Source organism: Pan paniscus, chromosome X (genome assembly GCF_029289425.2).
Source record: "Pan paniscus chromosome X, NHGRI_mPanPan1-v2.0_pri, whole genome shotgun sequence".
In the NCBI taxonomy this organism is placed as follows: Eukaryota; Metazoa; Chordata; class Mammalia; order Primates; family Hominidae; genus Pan; species Pan paniscus.
The window spans coordinates 84,834,710-84,851,905 of record NC_073272.2 but is presented as its reverse complement, the minus strand read 5'-3'; the positions used below and the strand labels follow the sequence as shown (position 1 = coordinate 84,851,905).

Below are 17,196 nucleotides of genomic sequence, written 5' to 3'. Positions count from 1 at the left end.
CTAAACTTAAGAACCATAAAAAGACACTTTCATATAACATGTGTGACTTTTTTTCTCTAGCAAGTTTCTTGCATTTTCATGTCTTTGTGAATTTTTAAGCCCATGTGCTTGGAAACTCTGGCTTCATCCCTGACATTCTAAATTTCTGCTCTTCACAGACTCCTTTACCTGCTGGGCAGCCTTGTAGCTATCTCTGTGGCAAGGCAGGGCCTCTCCTGGCATGTAAACCTGCTAAGTGAATCCGCCCCTAAGGGCGTGTCAGTACCATTTCCTGGAGCAATGTCACAGGGTGGCTCCATTTTCCATTTGAGCTCAAATATTTTGCTGCTTCCTCTGTAGCTGCCAGACCTGCTCTTGCTGCTGCTCAGGTAGCTTTCTTCTCTTCCCGGCACCACTATTGGCAGAGGTTTTTGATAAGCGGTTTCCACACGTGTGTCGTGTGTCTGTCTGCCTGCCTGCCTGCCTGCTTGCCTGCCTTTTTTTTCCATTATATTTCTCTGTTTGTTCCTTAGGTAGAGCATCTGGGAGGTCCCTTGCTGACCACTGGAAGAAGATGAGCTCGAGCTATTGGAGTGAGACGAGCAGCAGCAGCTGTGGAACCCAGCAGCTCCCAGAGGTGCTGCAGTGCCAGCCCCAGCATTACCACTGCTACCATCAGTCAAGCCAAGCCCAGCAGCCTCCAGAAAAAAATGTAGTGTATGAGCGAGTGAGGACCTACAGTGGGCCCATGAACAAGGTGGTGCAGGCCTTGGACCCCTTCAACTCACGGGAAGTGCTCTCCCCTCTCAAAACCACCTCCTCCTACCAAAATTTGGTTTGGAGCGACCATTCTCAGGTACAACAAAGAAAGCTATGCCAGACTAGTGGAGAAGGGCAATCTTCAACCTGATTTCTCTTCCTTTCTGCTTCTTTGCCTCTATTCCACAGGATATCTTTTGGTGGATTGCAGTTATATATGCCTTGGATAGTCACCCAAATTCATCTCTTGGCTGTTATTTCACTTACTAGTGTCTGTGGTTGTTTGTTTCCGGGTTTCACTGATTTTCATAATTTAACCATAGTATAGGAAGGCTCATTTTCTGTTTGATCTGACTGAAAGATCTGATCCAAGGAATCCCTTTGCCCCTACTGCAAAGCAGTTCTCAACTTGAGTACAGTAGATTTTTATTAGAACAAGTTCCTACTGATTAACTTCATATCAGAAGCAAACAGGTTTTTTTTGGTATCAAATATGGTGATACAGGTACTGTGGCATGTCTGAGTGATAAGCAATTATTTGTGCTCAGCAAATAGTATAGCTGCTCCAGGATAAGTGAGAGGTGCAGATGTCTGAATTGTCATATGTGTTTCATCTTCCAAGAATGACACACTTTTTATCGTACAGCCTAGGTGAATAATTTATGGAATACTTGTAGAAAGAGTACTGGAAGAGTTGATATAGGATTGAGGAAGGCAAGATGTAAGCAATTGTTACATGAAAGCTACAAAAGATGGAACTCTGAGACATCCCATAAAATGAAATACGTTTGTTTCTTAAGAGTTATTCTTAGCACTACGTTTGTTTCTTAAGAGTTATTCTTAGCACCAATACCTGTGTTAATAACCTTCCCAATAAATACAAGGTAACACTGCAAGACTGTATAAAATTAACAGCTTTATGTGTATTTTTATCCTCTGACTCCTTTTACATTAAATTTGCATGTTTTAAGCTTTCTGGAAAATTCTGTCCAAACTGAAATTATGTTTTTAAGATACAAAAATCTCAAAAAGCAGTCATTGGGATATGATGCTATTTTACATTATTATTACCAATCAGGAGTAATACATATTATTTTTCCAAAACCCACAAATTTGAGTAGAATATAAAGTAACATTTCTCAACTGGTTGAGAAAAACTCCACTTATACTGAGGTCAAGGAGAAGAAAAATATAAAGGTCATAAATACTAGTTTGCATTAGTGATAAAAATAATGCAAATGTGCACTCCAATATTCATATTGAGATGCTAATGCAGAACAAAATGAATGCCACCTTTGTTTTATTGTAGCTCAAAAACAATGATGTGCAGGTTAAAAACAATTACTATTATCTTAGGAATCCTAAAATCATCCTATCTGCCATAGCTATTTAAACATATTTAGACCCCTTTTTTGTCAACTTGCTAGTAAAAGAAACATAAATAGATATTTAAAAGCTGAAATTTGACAAATTATAAATATTGGCTACTGGACAATTTTTAGGAGTATGTTTTATTATTTACTCCTTGGTTCAGCTTCTCCTTTCAATAACTCAGGATCAAGTTGGTTGAGCTTTTTACAAGATTTTCCTTATTTTACCTGGCATTTGCCAAAGTGATCCTTAAAAATGGACTATCTCCTTCCTAAAATGTAGCTCGCCACACAGGAGTTTATAAACAACTTAGGGCTAGAAAGTGCAGCTGCAGAAACTGGGATAAAAGATTAGAATGGAGGGCTCTGTGAAGTCTGAAGTTATTTATTATTGAAAAGGAAGAAAAGTAAGTGCTGTTAGAAAATGAGAAAAGTGAAAGTTAAGCTATGTGGTAAAGGGAAAAAAAGAAGTATTAATTCCTTAGTGAAACAAGAAGAAAGAATATTTGACTATAAATTTTCAAACTGAGTTGGATATCAAAGGGCATTCACAAATCCACTAAAAGAGAACTTGGCAAGACAGCTTTTAGATAGCTGCCACAAAGAATATGATGAGGAAACTCTTCTATTTTATTTTCCTTTCTCCCTGTTTATTGATGGAATGGCATTGTGGCATCATGTAAAGTAGGACCTAGATTTGATCTGAAATTACCTTTCTGCTAACGTAATGAGTATAATGTGATGGTATGTATAATGTACCATGACAGGCATGAGCAAGCAGTACATATTACTCAAAAACCCTTAATTCACTTTATGTTTCAATAAAGTCTATCCTTAATAAACCATGTTTCAGATGAGTTGATGTGTAGCAATTAGCCTAATACCAGAGTTTGTGACCATGGCAGCAAGAAAAATTGATTTCACAATCAATGGTTGATCATCATGAATTCAGTTAAACTTTTACTTTGTCTTTGTTTTTGTTTTGTTTTGTTTTGTTTTTTGCCTTTTGGTTTTTGGAAGACATTCAGGGAATTAATGAGATTTTAAAATAAATATTACCAGTAGTAAAATATGTTGCCTTTGAGAAACCAAAATTGATGCTACTCTGCTTTGCTTCCTGAATCATAATTTTAGGTCACGTAGTAGGCATTTTTGATTTAATCAAATGTTTTTTGTAGCACTTTATTTTCCATTTCTAGCTTTTGAGTACATGCTTTTATTCTCTTAACCTCTTGCGCACTAAAATGGTGTTTATGGATATAAACATATTTTAAATTTCTCTAGATATATAATGTTACTTTGTTTCTTTAATTAAACATATTTTATGTTTTTTGGTTATTATTTTGTTTGATTGATAGAGTGTTTCTCAGAGAAAATTAAGTGTAGAAACCAGTTGCTGGTGAAATTTTCTAAATTAATGGTAGAATTAAAATTACTGGGTTTATCTGCAAGAACACTTGTAGTCAAACACAGATATAATCAAGGTCTCAGATGCATTTTAGAACTGAATGTGGTCTTGCAAATAAATAGAGTTCTAGAAGCTTAAAGTAAAACAAAAATTCTTAGTTCAATCTTTTACAAAGCTTAGCTGTTAACCTACCATCATTAACTCAAAATGAAATGCCTTAAATGAGCAACATTGATATGAATTACTCATTGGGCTAACATTCTTTCCTTCCACTAATTAAGGTTTTCATGAAGTTCGAGATATTTTTCATGCATACAGAGCAGCTGTATACATGAGAGAGAAAAAATGTGAGAGAGAAAAAATGGATTAAAATAAAATATTTTTAAATACCAGTCATTCACTGAATACATGTTTATTAAGTGCCTATTTTTTAGCAAACACTGTGATTTTCTGGATAAATACCATTAACCTGTCCAGGGAGAGTTCATTTTTAGGACAGACATACAGAGCCTGGTCTGTAGGTGTCCCATGTGTCTATCTATATTTCATTTTAAAGGAGTATTTTGTGTTGTGACCATCAGCATTTTATCAAGTAAAACATGCTTTTGTGAGAGAAGGATTATTTTAGTGTATATGTTATAAGGGTTGTCATTCTTTTGAATTTGAAACTTGCAAAGAAACTCTAGAGAGCAGCCTGGGGGAAAATGTGTGTTTACGAATGACCTCTGTTCTCAACAATTATTCAGCTGGGGCTTACCTTTGTTTATATGATTTTTTTGTGCTTTTTCTTTGGTTGCAAAGTTTGTGGATAACTCTTCTACTCTTCCACTATCAGAAAAGTTTCCCGTTCTGTGGGGAGGGGTGTGCTGCTTTGATAAATTGTTGTTCAAGGGCGTAGTCACTAAAGTGAATGATTGTTCAAGGAAGTGCGTTGCCTGAAAAAAGAATGAGGTCATAGGATAAAGGGGTTGCATTTTCAGCTTTGGTCTCCTCTTTTGTGCTTACAATTAAATGAAGCTATAGAAATTGGAGAGTGCAACTAATTGCTGAGTGAAAATGCCCATGGCAATTGTATCTTGTTTAAGGGAGGTCTGATAAATTGCTGGGCCTGTTTTCAGTCAAAGGCACTCATAAGCTGTCACGGTGTGTGTGTGGCAAGATATGAGGGTGGCAAGTGGAAGAGAGGGAAACTGTCCTTTCAAGTTTATTTTCTTGACAATTCATGACAAAACAATTGGGGAATTTGCCATGCTCTTAAGCCCTATTTAAAAGTTAAAACTTTTATTAATAAATATATTTCAGCCAACTTTTTCTTCAGACCAGGAGCTATCCCAGTAGAGGTCATTTTTTGATTTTCAATAAAGTATATATACTCATAATTTTTAAAGACAGAAAGCATGCACTACAAAAAAGACTGTGTATTTTATTTTCTCTCTGTCTCCTAGTTTTCTTCAGAAAAAGAAGAGAAAGAACCCAATATGGACCTCTTAAATGAGGGATTTGGGTTGGAGAGAAGGAGGAACAGGAAGTAGTTCTATTATACATTCGGTTGCTTTCTTTGTATGACAACAGAAACACAGATTTTATCCTAAATCAAAGAAGTGTTTATTTCATCTAAAGAGAGATTATTATAAATAACATGTTTCTTGCTATATAAGTTGAGTATAACATCTCAACAATAACCTCAGACAGGTGTTTAACTATGTTACATGGCTTTGAAAGATCCTAACAAAAACATCTCCCATACTATTCAGGGAATTTATTCAAATGGAGGTTTGCCTTGGCAAATTCTGTCAGCATAAATGTCAGGTGGTTTTTAAAGATATTGCTTCTTTTGAAACTGTTCAGCCTAGAGTATTTGTAACTCACCATTATTACCTTCAGTGATTCTCATAGTCATTGGGAGTAACAGGAGCATACACAAACCTTCCATGGTTTTCCTTCATGGAATATTATACTGTATATTAGTCTTTGTGTAAAGTTTTAAAATTCAAATTCGACAACATAAAGAGTTATACTTTCATGTTAACAAGTTTCCAAATATTTAGAAACAAAGCCTGCACTACGTATGTAATATTCTCTATGATTTAATTCTCATTACCTTCAGTCTCTCTTGTATGTCTTACACCAGGCTTTTGAGCTCTTTGACCACAGCTATCAACAGGAAAATGAAGCCAACAGGTCTTGACTGAAGAGGTTCAGATTTTGCAGTCTAAAGACCAATTGCAGAGAAAATTGTATGAAGAAAATGCCCAAAAAGGTCTATGTGGAATGTCTCAGGAAGAGCTGTAAATAGATATGCAATCATGAGGTGAACTTTGGCAGAATAGAACTATGAAGCAGTCTAGTTGGAGTCCCTAGGAATATTAATTTTAAAATCTCCACAACTTTAATTACACCTAAGAATATGTTCTCTAGAAAAGTTGCTTAAATTCCCTATACACATCCCATATCACTCCTCTGCTGCAAAAACCTTCAATGACATTAAGTATCTATAAATTGCTTAGTCTGACTTTCAAGGCCCTCCATGATAGGGCTCCTATGGAACTTCCTGGAACTCTCCTTCTGGTGTCCTATGTTTTAGCTAAGTGTAAATGATTGTTCTCTAAATAAAGTCCCCAATTTTCCACAGCTATGTCTTTCACTCCGTTGCTCTTACATCTGAACTGCTCCTGCTCCTCACCCTCACCAATCTAGACACCCTGAAATTATACAAATTTTTCAAGCCTTTCCTCAAGTGTAACCTTCTGATCCTCTGATTGTCCCAGGTTGAAGTTATCTCTTAGCCCTCAAAACTCACCTAGTGAACTTCTTATAGGTCTTATGATAGTCTACTTAATTCCTATTTGTACTCATAGTGTTTATCCCCTACATGATTATAACCATGAGAGGGTAGAGATTATATTCTAACATCATTTGTATCTCTTTCAATGCCACTACACAATAAGTAGTAAAGAAACTGCAAGTTAGTAACTTAGTCACATATATAATCAATCCAGTGAAAATAATATTTCATATTAATACATGGGTTTTTTGTTTTTCACAACTCTTCCATGTATATGATTATCTAGTAAACAACTTACTAGAACATCAACAATTAGATAAAACAAGCATTATTATGTTTATTGTACAAATTGTACGATGTACAAATAAAGACAATATTCATTGTGTATTATTTATCTGTTAAACAAATAAGGAAATTGAGACGCGAATAGCTCAAAATAACTTGCCTATTTAGTACAGCTGGTTAGTGAATGCCCTGAGTTTAGAAACCAGCTCCTGATATTTTCATTACATCAGCTATCTCCCTTAATTAACTTTCGATATTCATGATTTCAGTTTAAATTAGTTCACATTTTTTATTTCAACAAAACATTTGATGATTACCCTTACTGTATATTTTCCCATTCTAATGTTCCATTATCAGAATGGAAAATATCAAAAATACATTAGAGGACAAAAATAGTTTTCCCTCTAGTTTTCAAGGTCTTGCTCAAAAATAATCCTAGAATTCAGGGTATATATTAAGTTTTTAAGGTTTTCTTTCTTTCAAAGGAGAATAACACCTTTTGAGCTTCTGCCTTCCCTTCTTTCTTTACTGCACTGAGCTACTCAAAAGCATTTTCACTAAAGTAAATAACTGAGACATTTAGGCCATTTGCACATCATCTGATTTAACTCTGAAAACAGCTTATATATAAAACTGCCCTTTCTGCACATGTACCCCAGAACTTAAAGTATGTATATATATATATAAATAAAGTATATATAATATAATATATATAAATATGAATAAAATATATATTTATATATATATATACTTTAAGTTCTGGGGTACATGTGCAGAAAGGGCAGTTTTGTTACATAGGTATAAACGGGCAATCGTGGTTTGCTGCACCCATCAACTCGTCACCTACATTAGGTATTTCTCCTAATGTTATCCGTCCCCTAGGTCCCCATCTTCTGACAGGCCCCGGTGTGTGATGTTCCCCTGAAAACAGCTTTTTTAACAAATAGGTGGAAATAAGATATACTTTTATGAATAATGAATTCTCTAGGGAAACCACAGTTTCCTAGCTCAGATTTAGTGTGTACAAAGGTATGGACAATTATCTCAAGTGATGTAATGAAATTATCCCCAAGCCCACATAATTATAAACCAAATTCTTTTTCATTTCTTTTTTTTTTTTTTTTTTTTTGAGACAGAGTCTCGCTCTGTCGCCCAGCCTGGAGCACAGTGGCATGATCTCGGCTCACTGCAAGCTCTGCCTCCCGGGTTCACGCCATTCTCCTGCCTCAGCCTCCTGAGTAGCTGGGAATATAGGCACCCACCACTACACCCGGCTATTTTTTTGTATTTTTAGTACAGACGGGTTTTCACCATGTTAGCCAGGATGGTCTCGATCTCCTGACCTCGTGATCCGCCCGCCTCAGCCTCCCAAAGTGCTGGGATTACAGGCGTGAGCCACCACGCCCGGCCCCAAATTCTTTTTCACCAGACTCTACTTGAAGTTGCCAATAAAGTATAATGTTTGTGTATATAGCAAGTCTGACCCACAGGAATAAACAACTCAACAAAATGCTGAATATTTTATCAGAAAAAGTAAGGTCTTCCTGCAAAATTGAAGAGATTAGATGATATGAGCATTAAACAAAAATTCAATGGTTTATTGAGTTTTAGAGGCTTGTGAGTACACTCTGTAAATGTATCACGCGTTTTACAAATTCTATTGAGTTTATGGAAACTTAAATTATCTAATCAAGGCTGTTCTCTCACACAGCTACTTGTGGGTGGGTGTCTTATTTTCAGGCCTCCAAAGTTGCTTTTGACAGTGAATAATTTTAAAAGTCCCAGTATTTGACCTTCTGTTATAAGGACTAGTCAAACTTAACCATATAATTAGGTTACACAACTTGAAAAACAGAAAATATAATGAAGCAAGCAATAAAAGTGGCAAAATATAGTGATTAAGAGCATGAGTTCTGGAGTCATGCTGAGTTGGAATTCCAGCACCTTAGCATTAGCTGTGTAATCTCCATCTGGTTACCTATCCTACCTCTGTCTAACTTCACTTGTTTATGTAATGGGATTATAATAGTATCCTCTTTATGGGGTTATTTTGAGTGTTAAAGAGAATGATCTATGTAACATGTTTGGCACAGAAAGCTATTAATAGGTGTTAGTCATCATTATAATCATCATCAAAAGGAAAACAATACTGACAAGTTTAAAAAATTTGAAATTGTTTTGTTTGTATGGAAAAATAAGTTAGGAATGGTCTCTTATATTCACAGAACGTCAGAAACAAACTTAAAGATCCTCTAATCCACACTCGCCCACACCCATATCCCATTTCTCATTTCTCACATGAGGAAACAAATCTCAGAGAGAGAACATGAGTTGACCAGTATTACAAAAGTGGCTAGTAGTATAAATGGGAATAAAATCCAGGTCTGCTGACTCCAAGTCTAGCACTTTTTCCACTATGTCATGATAACCACCACCACCCCATTATCGCCTTCAATTATTTGGTCATCAGGAATGTGGGGCTGTGGCACAAAAGGCATAAAAACAAAAAAAGTGACTGTTCATTGAATTTAATAGTTTCAACATGAAGGATTTAGGTAAGCTATATACAGATGAGTAACAAAATTAAACACTGACTGATACAGGTTATTAAGAGGGAGATTTGGATTGTTATTCCTGGAGTGCTTTTAAAACTAAGATCTCCTTTTCATTCATTCTTTCAAAAATATTTTGGATCACTTTCTATGGAATGGTCAATGGCTATTTATGGGATGACTTGCTGCAATCTTGCCTAGATCTTGATGCCATTGAAAGTACCTTTCAACATCAAGGTTTTGTTCATTTTGGACATTTACTCACACCATCTTACCTAATTTTGTAGACTTCCAGGGAAAAGGGGTTTTCTTTAGCAAGTATTTCTGGAATTAATAAACCTATTTTCAGAGAGGTTTTCCCCCTTATGATCAGCCTAAATCCATACTGATGCAATTTAAATTCATGCTGGTCAACACCATATGTCAAAATATCTTTGACTCATATTAAGCTACATCTTAATGTTGTAATTTTTGAACCTATTATATTTGTTCTCTAATGTTTCCATGAGGGTTGCGTGGGAAAGCCACATTTGTCTAGATGATCAATTTTCATAATGAAGGCGAAGTAGGGCTAAAAATAATTGAGTACATTATAATCTATGGACTTAATGTTCCAGCTTTCCACATATAAGAAGATTAAAGAATTCCTTCATTTTAGGGCAAGACTAGTCTTTGCTCAAATACAACTGTTTGCCGTTTAAACATCAATTATCTTAACATCTGAATAAAGTAATACTGCTTATACTTGCATAAATAAATGTCTTTATCTGTGATGTGTGATGTGTGTGTATTACTATTTGTTTAAATTTCTGCAGATTTATAAAACTTCTTAGTACGCTTTTGTATCTTAAAAGCTAGTCCAGTTGGCTAGTAAGATTTGCTATGTTTCATTTGCTAATGCCATCATATTTGAATTGGTTACAAGAAGGACAGAGCTATCATTTCTACAACAGCTACCAGATACTAACCATGTGTATAGTTGTCTTCTCAGAATGATACTAGTATTATTAGCCCCAGCCTAAACAGACCAAACATCCTCTAGTCATGAATACCTTCACACACTGCTGGTGGATGTATAATTATCATAGTCAAATTTGGGAAATTAGTTGGGCAGTATCTGTTCAAATGAATAACACACATACTCCATGCCCCAGCAATCCCAATTCTGTGTGGGATTCTAAAGAAACATGTTGCACAAGGATGCTCATTGCAGCACAGTGGAAACCTGGAAATAATATAAATGTTAATCAGCAGGAAAACATAAAAACAAGCTATAAAGCAAGCATTTTGGAATACTATTAATTGAAAATAATGAGTTAAAACATGTATCTAGTACATAATACAAGAGATACTGTTTGGTTTAAGTTGTAGAACAATGAAAGCAATAATATTACTATTTATACATAGGTATATATGTAAAGACATCTTAACTGACAACAATAGTCACTTCTGGGTAAGTGAATGGAGGGAAGATGGTCAAGAGAAGGTCTTTAACCTTATCTATATAAATGTTTATATTAAGAATGTGTTCATGTGTTATTCCATAACTAAAGAGCACCCCTCTTTTTTCTTGTCTTCTTGAATCTGCTCCTCTTGGGTCTGTGGGCCAAACCTGCCTGCACATGGTTGTATTTATAACCATTTTCCTAAACTGGATAATGTGTACCTGTTTTGTCTATAATCTGTAATTCTCTGCATTTGTCTGAGCAAGTCTTCTCAATTATTAGCAGAAAATCTGAGAATACATGCAAAAGATTCCTAGAAATACTGAGCCTGCAGTATTGCTGTTGATATAAAGGGTGGCGGAAGATGAAAATGTTACAAGTTCAACAACAGCAACAACAAGAAAGAATTCAGAACATTTGGCAGTTTGAGTAAATGCATAGTCCTGTTTTAAGAATACATGTAACACCTACATTATAGCTATAGTTCTGTATGAGTCTGTCAGTGTTTCCCTTGTAAATTAATGATTCTGATTTTTAATAGTTCCCTTGTTCTAAAGAAAAAATATTTATACCTTTGTAGGAAGATATAATGGAGTCGTGCCAATTGATTGTAAATTATGGTAAGGTATGGGGAGATTGAGTAACGCCATCATTTCTTTGCACACTAATGAAGTGATTGCAGTTTTGTTGGTTTTGAGGAAATATGTAAACAATGCCAGCATGATGGATAGATTGATCATTTTATTGGACCATTTTAAAAAATTATATTCTTTCACTTTTACAGATTATTTTAACAACAGAGCCTACTCTGAAATTAGACTAGAAGCAGAATAGACAAAGCATAATTAAGAGTTAGCTTGAAATGATTTAAAATTAATTACTCTTAGTTGCGTTTTCAAAGGTAGTTTGAAATTTACTCTTAAATTTACTCTTCAAACTACCTTCTTCAAAGGTACTTTAAAATTTACTCTTAAAATTACTCTTAGTTGAGTTTTCAAAGGTAGTTTCTTATATTGGTTTGAGAATTATTTTTTCTAAGTTTTATTTTATTTTTAAAATTTTGGGCACATAGTAAATGTGTATATTTATGGGGTGCATAATAAGATGTTCTGATACAGGCATGCAATGTGAAATAAGCACATCATGAAGAATGGGATGTCTATCTCTTGGTTTGATAATTATTAAATTTTACATCATTTTATGAGAAATTATTTAATGAGTACAATGTACACTGTTCGGTTGATGGTTACTCTAAGAGCCCAGACTTCACCACTATGCAAAATATCCATGTAACAAAACTGCACTTGTACTCCTTAAATTTATAAGAATTTTAAAAAAGAGATATAACAAATACTGAAAGAAAAGTTTTGTTTGTAAAATATTATATCTTGCTAATTGCAAACATATAATAACATTGGGGTGTATATGAATGCAGAGTTCTTGAAGCAGAAACAAAAAGAATGCAACCTAACAGTACAAGTAGAATGTATTGCTATGAAAGCACTCTAGAAACTCTTTTATCATTGGGTTATGTGAGAAGACAACAAAGTAATTTAGTTCTTTGGAAAGATGGATATTATCTAAGAAAGCACTAAATAATGCTCTTATTTCTGACTAACCACATTATTATAAAAATAAAGAAAAAATACCATGAGAACTTAAGACTTTCAAATAATTTCTGAACTCCCTTTTGTTTCTCTTAACAGGAACTCCATTCTCCAACTTTAAAAATATCTACATGTGCCCCAAGTACTCTACATATAACCCAAAATACTGAACAGGTAAAAGAAGTTGTGAATTACATTAGATTTGTTCCTCTTTTTTATATGGAAGTCTTCTTCATGTATGTAAGCAATCTTTAGACACCCATAAGACTTTACACATTCACACCATGTGAGGATCATAAAATATGAAAGAGGATTCTCACATATGAGAATCACCTCAGCCCATAAAAGTAATGTGAAACAAGTGCTATGAATCAGCTTCTTCTGTTTCATTGCCTGTTCAGTCTGACTGCTTTTAGTTTGAGTGCAGTTTAATTTAGCCAAGTGAGTATGGATGAAATAGGTAGATCTCAGATTGATTGAAGACTTGGCTTTATGAGTGATAGTATTATGAGTTCATATTCAGAGAGAATAACTTATAGGGTCATAACTAACTCTTCTTATAGGTGTATGATTTGAAAGACACACAAGGATCTATTTCCTTAGACTTTATGGCCTAATAGTCCCACTTTTAGGATTATTCTTGAATCTAGGCATTGTGTATCCAAAAGGTAGCTATAATAATAAACACATATTGAAATATGTGTTTCATTAAGTAATTGCCATATATCAAAAAGTAAATTCGAAGAAAGCAAAACACAAAGCACGCTAAGTTTGTTGTTACACGAAAGAGGAGTAAAGGGGTTATGGGATTTAAAGGGTAGGAAGGCGGGAGATGCTGTTTTAAGAAAACAATCTGACCCAGATGCGGGGTCAGGATGTGAACTTGGACAGTGAGGAGACAAATGAACAAAAACTGGTCTTTAGTCCTTGAGCATAGCAAGGAAAATATGATATTATGCAGAAAAATAAGAAGATTATCAAAGAAATGTTTCCCTACTACTTCTCAGTTTGGTCTAGATTAGAGTTAGGTCAATTAGAGTAATGCACTTACTCAGCTTACATTTGCCGAACACCAAGTATGTGCCACATACTGCACAAAGGTAAATTAGACACAATCACTATTTTCAAGGAGCTCACAGACTAGCATGGGCCACATACATAACAAACCATTGGACAGTGGGATAAAGGTTATAATTGACTTAGAAATGCAGCCCTATAGGACCAACAAAGTGAGATTGATTCACTTAAATCACAGGGGTGTTGACTACAGTCAAATCCAGTCAAAAAATTGTATTATCTATTTTATTTTTCATAATTAAGGGTTTTAAAATTGGGTTTACTGTACATATTATTTCTGATAATGAAAATATGTGTTTGTTGTAGTAAATTTTAGAACTATAAAAGAATATAAAGAAGCAAAAACAAAAATCACTCATGATTCCTTCCCCCACCTAGAGATTACTACTCTTTATATTTTGTTGTGTTTTCTTCCATTCAAATACAAAATTGAGTTTATACCATATATACAGTTTTATATCCCCATTTTCTCACTTATATGATATTATGAGCTTTTAATGTAAATTTGTATTATTCGAGATCATTATTTAATGGCTACATATTCCAGCCTATGGATGATTATTCAAGCTTTCCCCTCTCCATAAGAGAATACCTGCCCTGCTGAACCTTCATCGGCATTATTTTTCAAATTTTCCAGTAAAAATATGGCATTCTTCTGCTATGTTTGATTCCTAGTTTGGCTGAACACTTTTTGTTAAGTTTATTAACCATTTGCTTTTATTTTTTATAAATTGTTCATGTCATTTGCTCATTTTTCTATAAGTGTGATTTTGTTCTCATTGATATATAAGAACTCTCTTTATATGGATGATATGAACTCTTTTCCCTGCCATGGAACCCCTCGCCTGCTCATTACCAGGCAGGGAACCCCCGACTTAGGCCTACAGCACAGAACCCCCATCCCGGGCTGATAGCACTGAGTGACTGCTGACCTGTATCTCCCTGGGTGGAGCCCCCAGGAGACAAGTAAAAGACCTTTGGCCACAACCACTGCTGAGGTCCTCTCTGCTGCCTCCAAGTTGAGGAGAAAACAAACTCTGATATCGCCATAGAGCTGTAATGGACATCCCTGGAGTGCCAAGCCACAGTCTACAGCCAGCACTCAAGTGGGAGAGGAGCCCACACTTTCAGGGCATTGAGAGGGAGCATAGCTGCAACTGTGAGGAAATAACAGAGGAGCAACAGGACAGAGCAAGAGCCTACCAACAGACCACTATGTCTAAGCGCCACCTATTGGATCATAACCCAAAGCTTCAACAATACCTCACTAACATAGCCCCCTGTGAAACCAAAGACAAGAAGTCAGCTATTTAGACCCTGCACAAAACCTCAGCCCTGTGAAGACATACAAAAAAGAAGTCTATTGACTGTAGTCAACCTACACTGCAGTTAAAGGAACACCCACACACAGAGATAAGAAAGAACCAATGCAAGAACTCTGGCAACTCAAAAGGCCAGAGTGGCTTATGTCCTCCAAATGATCACACTTGTTCTTCAACAAGGGTTCTTAACCAGGCTGAACTGGCTGAAATAACAGAAATAGAATTCAGAATATGGATAGAAATAAAGATCATTGAGATTTAGGAGAATGGCAAAACCCAATCTGAGAAAACTAATAATCACAATAAAATGATACAAAAACCAATACATGGAACAGCTAGTAAAAAAAAGAACCTAACTGATCTGATAGAACTGAAAAAACACACTAGAAGAATTCAACAATGCAATCACAAGTATTAAAAGGAGAATACATCAAGCCAAGGAAAGAATCTCAGGAACTGAAGACTGGCTCTCTGAAATAAGACAGTCAGACAAAAATAAAGAAAAAAAGAATGAAAAGGAATGAACAAAATCTCTGAGGAATATGGGATTATGTAAACAAGCTAAATCTATGAATTATTGGCAACTCTGAAAGGGACAGGGAGAAAGCAAAATTTTGGAAAACACATTTGAGGATATGGTCCATGAAAACTTCCCTAGCCTTGCTAGAGAGGCTAACAGTCAAATTTAGAAAATACAGAGAACCATGCAAGATTCTACACAAGAAGATCATCCTCAAGACACATAATCAGCAGATTTTCCAAGGTTGAAATGAAAGAAAGAATGTTAACGGCAGCTAGAGAGGAAGGGCAGGTCACTTACAAAGGAAACCCCATCAGGCTAACAGTGGACCTCTCAGCAGAAACCTTACAAGCCAGGAGAGAGTAGAGGCCTATATTCAACATTATTAAAGAAAAAAATCATCAAACAAGGATTTCATTTCCAGCCAAACTAAGCTTCTTATGCAAAGGAGAAATAAGATTATTTTCAGATAAGCAAATGCTAAGGGAGTTTGTTACCATCAGACCTGCCTTGCAAGAGATCTTGAAAGGAGCACTAAACATGGAAAGTAAAGATCATTACCAGTCAATAGAAAAACATACTTAAGTGCACAGATCAGTTACATTATAAAGCAGCCACACAAACAAGCCGGCATAATAACCAGTCAACAAAATAATAACAGAATCAAATGCACACATTTCAATACCAAACTTGAATGTAAATGGACTAAACACCCCAGCCAAAAGGCACAGAATGGCAAGCTGGATGAAGAACCAAGACTCCCCCTAAAAAATGCTGTCTTCAAGAGACCCATCTCACATACAATGACACCCATAGGCTAAAAATAAAGGGATGGAGAAAAATCTACCAAGAAAATGAAAAAAAGAAAAAAGCATGGGTTGCAATTATAATTTCAGACAAAACAGACTTTAAGAAAGATTTTTAAAAAGACAAAGAAGGGCATTACATAATAGTAAAGATTTCAATTTAACAGGAAGACTTAACTGTCCTAAATATATATGCACCCATCACAGGCGTACCAAGATTCATAAAGCAAGTTCTTAGAGACCTACAAAGAGATGCAGACTCCCATGCGATAATAGTGGGAGACATCAACACTCCACTGAAAGGATCAGACAGCTCATCAAGGCAGAAAATTAACAAAGATACTCAGGTCCTGAACTCAAGATTTGACCAAATATATCAGATAGACCTCTATGGAACTCTCCTCTCCAAAACAGCATAATATACATTCTTCTCATCATCACGTAGCACATACTCTAAAATCCACCAAACAATCAGATATAAAACAATCTTCAGGAACTGCAAGAGAACTGAAATCATACCAAACACCTTCTTGGACCAAAGCACAATAAAAATAGAAGTCAAAGTTTTAAAAATCGCTGAAAACCATGCAATTACATGGAAATTAAACAACATGCTCTTGAGTGACTTTTGGGTAAATAATGACATTAAGGCAGAAATCAAGAAGTTCTTTGAAACTAATGAGAACAAAGATACATACCAGAATCTCTGGGATGCAGCTAAGGCAGTGTTAAGAGGGAAATTTATAGCATTAAACACCCACAACCAGAAGTTAGAAAGACCTCAAATTAACAACCTAACATCACAACAGAAAGAATTAGACAATGAAGAGCAAACCAACCCCAAAGCTAGCAGAAGACAAGAAATAACCAAATCATTGCTGAACTCAAGGAAATTGAGATGCAAAAAAATTCAAAAGATCTACAAATCCAGGAGTTCATTTTCTCAAAAAATTAATAAGGCAGATATGCTGCTGGCTAGACTAATAAAGAAGAAAAGAGAGAAGATCCAAATAAACACACTTAGAAATGACAAAGGGGATGTTACCACTGACCTCAGAGAAATAAAAATTACCATTAGAAACTGCTACAAACACCTCTATGCATACAAACTGAAAAACCAAGTAGAGATGGGTGAATTCCTGGGCACATTTTTCCTCCCAAGACTGAAGCAGGAAAAAAATTGAATCTCTGAGCAGACCAATAATGAGCTCCAAAATTGAAACAGTAATAAATAGCCTAACAACCAAAAAAAGCCCAGGACCAGATGGATTCACAGCCAAA

At 35.4% G+C, this 17,196-nt stretch overlaps 1 protein-coding gene across 2 annotated transcripts in view; it reads left to right on the top strand.

The window, feature by feature from the left end:
• The first annotated feature begins 341 nt into the window (after positions 1-341).
• The window catches only part of POF1B (POF1B actin binding protein), a 96,777-nt gene continuing 79,922 nt past the window's right edge, over positions 342-17,196 (top strand). For both annotated transcript variants that reach the window (XM_057301161.1, XM_024927236.4), the window contains exons 1-3: positions 342-368; positions 513-835; positions 12,290-12,364. In XM_057301161.1, coding sequence (XP_057157144.1) covers positions 554-835; positions 12,290-12,364 — 357 coding nt within the window. In that variant the 5' untranslated portion in view covers positions 342-368; positions 513-553. The remainder of the gene's footprint in view (positions 369-512; positions 836-12,289; positions 12,365-17,196) is intronic.